Source organism: Electrophorus electricus, chromosome 18 (assembly GCF_013358815.1).
Source record: "Electrophorus electricus isolate fEleEle1 chromosome 18, fEleEle1.pri, whole genome shotgun sequence".
Taxonomy (NCBI): domain Eukaryota; kingdom Metazoa; phylum Chordata; class Actinopteri; order Gymnotiformes; family Gymnotidae; genus Electrophorus; species Electrophorus electricus.
In genome coordinates this window covers 10,408,833-10,418,157 of record NC_049552.1, presented here as the reverse complement: position 1 = coordinate 10,418,157, position 9,325 = coordinate 10,408,833, and the positions used below count along the sequence as shown (strand labels likewise).

Here is a 9,325-nt window from a genome sequence, read left to right as displayed (position 1 = left end):
TTGATCGTAACTAATCTACCGAGATGTAGTATTGTAACATAAATTTGATATATTTTTGTATCTCCGTCTACAGATGTAAATTATCCCGTATTATCTCGAAGGAAAATCAACATTAAGTAGAATAGAGGCAGAAGCAGAACCGAATTTGTAGAGGATTTGTGCAAGACAGTAGCATTGTTTCTTTGAACAGGACAAGGCCTTTGATCTTTTTCGCTCCTTGCAGTCGCTGCTGCTTTGAATATTAGGTAAAACAATTCACGCTTCAGCTTATGAATAATTACAGAGCTCGTGCTGAATTGGGTTACGTCGTGTGTGACGAGCAGCCTTTGATGTGCGACCCCTGGTGCCCAGTCCCGGCTCGGAATGACGGGAGCAAGCTACTCCACGAGCCGTTTGTCATTCGTCGGACAAACGGAATATAAACATTCTGGATTTACTACCCCGTCATCAAATTCACTTTATTGGACTAATGAGGACCATAGATTTCTGCTTGTGTCTAAACCTATCTGTGTATTAACGATTTGGTTGAATATTTCCACCTTTCCTTATATCAGAGTTCAACTCGAACCTGTAGTAGTGCTCGGTTAGTCATGCCTGGCCTGCGCACCTACAGGTTGAAAAAACGTATGGTTGTATGTTCACTAGAGGAGTCTATGGTACAGCCATGCAATAGGTACAGATGTGCCTGCAACGCATTTAGCAGCTAAACCCTGCAGAAAAATGACTGGAAGCCACCGGCAAACCCTTTTCTTTGTATGGTATGTCAATTGGTCTGTTGTTGGAGATAAAACACGAAGGCAGAGCCTGAGAGGAATTTTGGTATTCTAATTGCCACAAATATTTGATTCTTATACAGATAAAATAATATAAAATGAAGCTCTTCTCAAAGCCAACTGTTTCACTGTTGAACATTTGACAAATATTATATAGTAAATTAAGCAGAGTAATTAAAATATAATCACAGAAAGGAGCCCATGGAAATAACTTTCCAGAGTTTTTTTTTTATTTTTATTTGATCATATAAGAAAATAAGACAAAGCAACAACGTCCTCCTTTTTTCAGAGGCACACAAGGTGAAAGTTTGGCAACCAGAAATTAAAGTGAGACACCAAAGAGGGAAGCAGAATGTGTCAAAGCTGGTCTTATTTACCTAATTTTGAAACTAATCAATTTCACTTAAATATGTCTTAAAACATCAAACAACAAAAGATTAAACTATAGCATGAGCATGATTTTTGTAATTTATGAGCACATGCTTTATTTGCATAGCTTTAAAGATTTAAAAGATCATTGCTTGTCTATTAGCTACTTATTGAATGAAGTCGGTATTGTGAAATGAGCGGGCCCTACTTAATGGTAAGTCCTAAAAATAGCAATAACTAAACTGTATCTATCTGTGCTGGACAGTGAACCTTGAACCGATGTCAAATGAGAACGTCATCACTATGACTCACGCATTCTCTTTCATACTTCAGGTCCAAATAAGGCCTTATAATGAATAAATATAAATCTAAAAGTGAAGCAAAATGGACAGGGGAGGTGAGATCATCATTTAGTTAAGACTGTATAGAAAGTCACAAGTGTCACACAAAAATGTAACCTGCCCATGAGCGATGCCACAGCCTGCTCTGGGCTTATCCATGCCTATAGCTCTGACATGGTCTGCATTAACTTACATCTTAAGGCTTAGAACGGGCCTCCATTACTGTAGCATCTGACCGCATTAGAGAGCTACATCCTATTGGTAAACATAAAAGCGAAACTGTAAAATAAAAAAATACCAAAAGAAAATTTAAAAAAAAGAATCTCAGTGTCGTATTGTATTAGTGCCACTCTTTTTTTAGTTCAAGTTGGAGTTTGGAAGATGGCAGACACCTCCAGAAAGACCCATCGTGAATTCCTGTGGTGGTAGTAAGATCACATTCCTCCCACAGGCGACAACAGCAAAGTAAGACGAAAAGGAGTTCACTTCTTTTTCTGCGCATCAGTTTATTTTCTGTAGGGTCTGTGTAGCACAGGTTTCTCAGAAAGCACTTGATCTAAATGTTACAGCACATGAAATGCAACTCGACTAAAAACTCAACTCGAAGTTACATCACAGTAAAACAAAGGAAACTTCGATACAGTGCTTCATTCAGTACAAGGAAGCCGTGCTGCTGTTTTAAAAACAACCCTGTTCTCTAGTGTTGTGTGTTTCTGAAGTACTAGCGTGGATGCTAAAATATACACTTAAATATACAGTTTAATCACACACAGACAGTTCAGTCCTCTTCCGTTCAAAACAGTTGTGTTTTGCTATTCTGGGGCACCATTGCTGAGTACCCAGAAGGGTCACTTTTTTTTTTGCTCTGTCACCAGAACCAAGCAGTCAAGAACAAGGAATACCTGGCACAATTGTACTGGAAGCTGGGATTTTTAAAAACCGTGGACTGACTGGGCTGTCCCTATTTACTGGGTTGGGAAACACCAGGCTCATGGCTAATCCCTTGTTTCTCCAGCTCCCTCTGCTGGCAGAGGGATGGAATGACTTGAACCAGCAAGTCAGCACCTCAATGGCTTGTCTTGCCACCATCCTGCATTTCAGTGGACCCTAAGTGTCCCCTGAGGTCCTCCAGGACATACATATTACCCCCCCCCCAAGACACACGTACAGTAAACATCTCCATTAGGACCCCCATGCAAAAAATTGAGGATAAGGCAAATTGGCAGACTAACGCCGTTATATCCTAGAATACAGAAAGCTTGCACGTCAAACTTGTTCAACACTGAGTATCAGCGTTTTTACCTTAAAAAAAAAAAATTAGGATTAAAGTGGGCTGGCTGCATGTGTGACTCAGTACTGGACACACGACACACAAACAAAACATAGAACATCAAACGTTTACCTTTGCCTGCAAAGGTAGTCAACCTGACCACTACTAAAAAGATTGCAAGGCGTCTATTCTGCGCAAGTGATAAGATCACATCAAACTTGTATGGCACATGGTGACATCTCTTTCAAAGAGTTTCACAAGACAAGGTGTATCAAAATAAAAATGACCTAGTTTGTCAAGTCTTAATTCAGGTAGCACTCCGAGCATAACTTTAGAAGCCTGAAGTCTAGGGTACGAAGTCTATAGACTGATTTGTTTGTTTTAAAGCATATGTAACCTAAAGGTAGCCTCTGTACTTGTCCTTTTTTTTTCCCCCCTTTTCCAAACGATGATTGGGAGATATGTGGAAATTTGAAACTGGAATCACAGATCTTCCAAATAACCATCCTTGTAATATACTGTATAATGTACAGGGTGGGATGAGGCAACACAATGGGTCCTCAAACAAAACTCAAATGAATGGAATCGGTTGCCACATATGCATGGAGGTGGGTTGAGGGGGTGGACGTAAATCATTTTGATACTGAAGTACCAAAATCGCAAATGTACAGGTGGAAAAAGTAGTTGAAAGTGGTGGATGGACACCACGAGAACTACTGTTATGAACACGTGCGACTAAGAAGCTCCACTTTTGCCTGATTCAAGATTGTTATGTAGTGTGTGTGCGTGCATTAAAGGGCCTAGAGTGGCCCTTCTAAAGGGGTAGTGATGCAGGGGCTGGGGTGTAAATGGTCCAGACATTTCAGGACTGCTAGGGTTACTCTCTCTTGTCAGAAGCTTTGGACTGCTCCCTCTGGATCATACAACGGCGTATGATACTGTCAAAGCTGCCCAGATAGAAGAGCGCGATGGTGCGGAAGAGACCCATGGTCACAATCTAGACACAAGGAGATACAACACAATACACACACATGCACAATTTGAACAGCCGTTCATCCTAATCATGTCCATTCTGCAACAAGCAATAGACGTCACCAGCTTTTCTTTCTTCCTCCATGAATCCAGTGATGCCGTTTCACATTTACCACATTGGCACGTGGTTGATTTTTAGCTGCACGGCATTCTGCTTTCTTAAAGCATGCATTTTTGGCACCATCTGTGTTTACTCAGAATTTTAGAGGTGCACCAATACTGTTTCTTTTACAGACGGATTTATCTGCATTGAATAATACAGCTTGGAGTCAGATATTTTACACTGGTGTCCTTTTGCAATTTTGTGCCTCCATATATGACCAACGGATTTGGTGCCATTACACAGAGTGTGTATTCAGTAAGGATAGACAGTACCTGCTGTAGTCCCTCAGTAATGGAAGTGACAGGGGACATCCCACAGGTGAGAGCCGAAAGCATGTAGCCATCAGGTCCGATGGAGCTGCTGAAGTTCCCCTGCTATAAGTATAAGTATATGGGGAGGAGGAGACATAAAGAGCCAATCACAACTCAGATACCGTGTCCTTGGGCTGGGCGACACAGCAAAAAAAAAAAATTTAATCTTGATCTTTGTAAACTCATGGCCGATTCTTAATTATTATTTTTAGTCCTTACGTAATGAAATTGGAAAAATGACAATTGATTTCAAACGAAGGTTATGGTTTTTTTTTTAAATCAGAAATGTATTTTGGAATCTGTATCAGGCAAGTAGTGAAAAAAATTTCAATATCTTTAACAGACTAAAAATTGCACAAGTACAAGAAGGAACACGATTTTCTTTTCCTTTTAGCTATATCCATCCAATACCGTTGTTGATAGTTTTTCCTTCATGTGAAATGCCACTACTTCAGTAATTTCTTTCAACAGGGAGCGCTTCATGTCAAATGGAACTGCACTAGAAAATGAATTGGCCAACAGCTCTTTTGGTTATGAAGGGCAGCTGGTATTTTTGTTTGCGTCATAGCCTGTGTGCTGGAACATATTTATCGTGCTGCAATTTTTATTGCAAATAACTTTCAACATACCTTACATTTTAATTTACTGGCCATCTGACTTTTCAAATCCATCCCATATCCAAATTGGCTCCAGTTTCCACACGGCTTTGTTTTTTTTTATTTTTCTTTCTTTCTCTGCCTGTGTCTTGTGTTTTTATTTTCGTCTCCATCTCTCGTGTTTTGTATATTTCTGCCCTTCACCGTTCCACCTGTGTCTATTAGTGTACTTACACTTTGTGTGCCTGTCTTGTGTGGTCAGTCTTTTCTGTAATTATATCTGGCATTACTGAGTTAAATGAATGAATCGTAAAGATCGCCCTTCAATTACTTTACCCCCTTCTCTCTCTCGCAGTCACACATGTGAAACATTAAAAAAATATATTAATTAATTAAAACAATATTAAATCACAGTCTGAAAATTCAAGTTGTCAGGTATTTTACCACTACATAGATTAATGAAGTCGATATCTAAAATCATAATGCATACCCAGCCACAAAACATGCAAATTTAAATTCGGAGTACTGAGTCACATTATAAAGAATTAAAATCATCCATATTCACAACTCAAAAGGTGGAAGAACAGAAAATAATCCCCAAGAACTAAGCTTTCCACTTTAAAGCCCATTATCAAAGCACTTACTACAGCGTCTCTGACGACAACTTTGGCCACGTGCTCGGGCTGGCACACTCCAGATGTCTCAGAGATCAACTTGGTCTCTAAAGGCTGGAATGTAGAACACAACTTAGGACCCAGATTACAAACAGCCCATTTCAGTACTCTCAATACAAAATATCCACTGAAGCAAATAAACCAAATTTTTTAAAAAAGTGTCCATGAACAAAACCCCTGCTGGAAAAGTCTGAATCAAACATTTTCCGGCGCTCTTATAAAGTTACCACAAAATCAAAGTGAAGTAAAACTAAAAATAACTTCATATGATTGAACACAATAGCAAAAATGTTCTTAGTCTTCTATGTGGGCAGACAATCAATAGTGCTTTCTAGAAACAAGACTTGCTACTCCCATAAGCACTGCAAATAAGTACACATCAGCTGACCTTGGTCTTATTCTCTTCTGTCAAGCATGGCGTGTCAGTGTCAGGTGGGTAAGCCACTGTCACATAGACGTTATAGGGCTTTACCTTGGAGAGAAGTTATGAAAGGATGCCAGTTAGTCAATATATAAGCACTGCAAGTAAGTACACATCAGGTGACCTTGGTCTTATTCTCTTCTGTCAAGCATGGTGTGTCAGTGTCAGGTGGGTAAGCCACTGTCACGTAGACGTTATAGGGCTTTACCTTGGAGAGAAGTTATGAAAGGATGCCAGTTAGTCAATATACATCTCAGAGTGTTACAGGAATGAGGTCTGATTCACAGGGAAATGCCTGAAGCAACACCATACTGCTGCACTTATATTAAAATGTTTAACAATCTTAGCATCCCCAATTTTCCAAAGCACAGAGTGATAACACTTGATAACACTCCTAATTATGATAACACTCCTAATTATGAAGACACCCACAGACCCATACCTCCATCTGGAGGGCCTCAGCCAAGCCACGGAGAGCGAATTTGGAGGAGGAGTATGCAGTGTAGCCAAAGAGGCCAAGCTGGCCAGCCTGAGAGGAAATGAATACGACACGTCCCATCCTCCTCTCTTTCATAGTGGTGATGACGGCCCGCGTTGGATACACACTGCCCAGGTAGTTCACCTCCATTAGACTCTGACAGAGACAAGCTCACATATCAGACCGATCAAGAAAGAAAGGTTTATTTGTATAAGCTACAAACCTGGAGTGCATGGACACACAGGCCCACGCACACGCACACACACACACACACGCACACACACACACACACGCACACACACACACGCACACACACACACGCACACACACACACACACACACACACACACACACACACACACACACACACACACACACACACACACACACACGAGAATCACTGTACGTCAGACCACTTATGGAGTGTCTAGATATTACACATTTCACAACAGCAGTTAAGGGTAGAAAATAACTGCTGCTGAAATTTATTTTAAAAATTGCAATGTCTTCTTACCTGCTCTTATGTGAATTACACAACAGCCATTTCAAACTGACCTGGAAGCGTTTGACATCCACCTCTTCAAACTTCCCAGAGACAGACATCCCTGCGCAGTTCACCAGCATGTCCACAGGACCCAGTTTCTCCTGAGCCTGAAGGGGAGGTAACCATCACTAAAACCATCCAAACACAACAGCAACACAGCTCAACACAAAAACAATTCTGCTTCAACTTTCTTATGCGCACATTAGCCCCACAACATCTCCCAAGGAAGCTCTTTATTCATATACAAACTTACTTGTTTTATGACACTCTCCACTTGGCTGTAATCTTTGGACACATCAACAGAAATGCAGAGCACCACCTTAGAGATTACAAGCAATAATTAATATCTGATAACATCAAATTAAATGTTTCCCCTCATACAATTGTTAATTCAATAATGTGCAATTAATATTGTTTCAGATGCTATAAGAAACTTAAACATAAAATGCTCATGCACATACATCTCTTAACTCTCCTCCATGGCTCTTCACTATTTATTGTATTTTTATTTTATTTTTCCCTAGTTAAATACCATTAACAGTTGCATGTTTGTCAGGTCTGCTTAATATATTACATACATGTGTGCACTCAACAAGACAAATTCCTGGGTTAACATACTTGGCTAAATAAAGTGATTTTAATTCTGATTCTAAAGAATACTGTGTTCACATCCAAAAATGGTTGGTACATACCTGTTTGTCATTAATTGCAAACTTTTCCACTTCTTTCTTTGCTTGAATCAGCTTGTTCTGTACAGAAGATTATAAGATTCAGGACATATTAATTATTCTTCTGAGATATGCAAATTAGATTTTAAAATGTCTAAACAAAAACCAAGGGCACCTCACCTCATCACGTGCCACTAATGTGATGAAGGCACCTTGTTTATAGCACTCAATAGCAATGCACTTCCCAATTCCACTGCTGCCACCAGTTACCTGTTATATAAACAAAAACAAACACACACCTCCTAAATGAAAACTCCATTCTACATCACACCTAGTTCATCTGTCTGAGCAGTTTACATGCAAACACACTGGATTATACACAAAAGCTTTAATCTTATTTTTACAGGTCAATTGCCTTTATGTTTAGCTACTGCTTTTGCTATTAAGAAATATCTGCTGCCAAAAGCAGGATATATACCTCATTGCCGTTAATCACCTTATTGAAAGTGTTTGGAACGAGTTTTATAAACTGAAATATAAGATGATCCTATTCTCTTTCGTTTACTAAAGTAAAAAGATAAACAATTGAAAAGGCTAATTTAGGTCAGGTTTTCACACAAACCCAGGCCCAATAAGAATAATTAAGGTAAATGTATAACTAGCTAGTAAGTTGACGTAAAATAGGCATTAATTGAACCGCACAGGTATTATCGCTAGCGAGATTTCAAAAGCTAGCTAGCTAAGCTAAGATAGCCCCTCTACTAACTCACTTAGATTAAGTCATTGATAAAATTGTCGCTCAGATATTATGAGTTATGTAAATAAATACTGATGCGTACTGTTTCGCTGGACAATTGATCCACATTTTTGTAAGTAAATATCTAGATTTCGCCACTGCAATGCTAGCTAGCTCGCTCGCGACATGGTTACTTACCACGACATGGGCCCCTTTGAGTTTGAGCGGTTTGGGGCTTATTAAAGGGGATATCATATACAGGAGTAAGACGAAGGCCACGATAAATGCCGCAACCACTAAAAGCATAATGAAAGGGAGAAGCAACCACCAAGAGTTAGAAAAGAGCCAGTCCGAAATTGCTGAGCTCAAACCCTCTTCAGAGGACATGGGTCAACCTTAGGCTGGCGTTAGCCAACAAGCGAACGTTGCCTAGTATAGATTCGGAAAGAGTTCAATGTCCGAACAGCTGCTCCCTCTGTTAACTGAGAGACAACAAATAAGATTTCAGATTAATCTGAATACTTGTAGCATTTACCGCTGCTGAAAACAAAAAGCCTTAGGATGGAAAGGTGAAATGACGCTGAGGCTACGTTCACTAACATGAACCAAAACACAACATACTGGTCATTTGCATGAAGTTCCTCCCTCCAGTCGGCTAGTTTCTGGGATTGTAGTTCCTTAGTTTTTACGTATCACTTAAAGACACCGAAATGCTTAAGTAAACGACTACAAGTACTAGAGTTCAATATCGCGCATCTGGAGATTCACAATCAATTGCTGCCAAGGGCGGAGTCTTGCCGTTAAATTGATACATAAACCGTGAAGACACAACGGGTCCATTTAAACCGATTTTGATTTTTAAGAACTATCCTACAGTATAAAATGATCCTAACAATATAATTAAAGTATGAAATATGGCATTATTACCATTATAGAGAGTGATGGGTTTTCTTATTCAAAGACTTAAATAGCTCTGTAACGGTGAACCACAACTCCGCATTTGTCCATA

The 9,325-nt window shown here is 39.6% G+C and overlaps 1 protein-coding gene across 4 annotated transcripts; it reads right to left on the bottom strand.

Annotated features, from left to right (window-relative positions):
* Nucleotides 1-981: 981 nt before the first annotated feature.
* kdsr (3-ketodihydrosphingosine reductase) lies at nt 982-8,959 on the bottom strand. Of its 4 annotated transcripts, none has more exons than XM_026998259.2 (11): nt 8,938-8,959; nt 8,515-8,612; nt 7,761-7,850; nt 7,605-7,661; nt 7,166-7,231; nt 6,924-7,019; nt 6,333-6,524; nt 5,858-5,941; nt 5,440-5,523; nt 4,161-4,262; nt 982-3,750 (listed from the first exon to the last, which is right to left on the bottom strand). In XM_026998259.2, the coding sequence occupies exons 1-11, from the start codon at nt 8,948-8,950 to the stop codon at nt 3,631-3,633; spliced, it is 1,002 nt and encodes a 333-aa protein (XP_026854060.1). In that variant the 5' UTR covers nt 8,951-8,959; the 3' UTR covers nt 982-3,630. The 4 variants fall into 4 exon arrangements, with proteins under 4 accessions (XP_026854060.1, XP_026854059.1, XP_026854058.1 ...); XM_026998258.2 differs by lacking the exon at nt 8,938-8,959 and adding an exon at nt 8,852-8,928; XM_026998257.2 differs by lacking the exons at nt 5,858-5,941; nt 8,938-8,959 and adding an exon at nt 6,015-6,098 and having other exon boundaries at nt 8,515-8,927.
* Nucleotides 8,960-9,325: the final 366 nt, after the last annotated feature.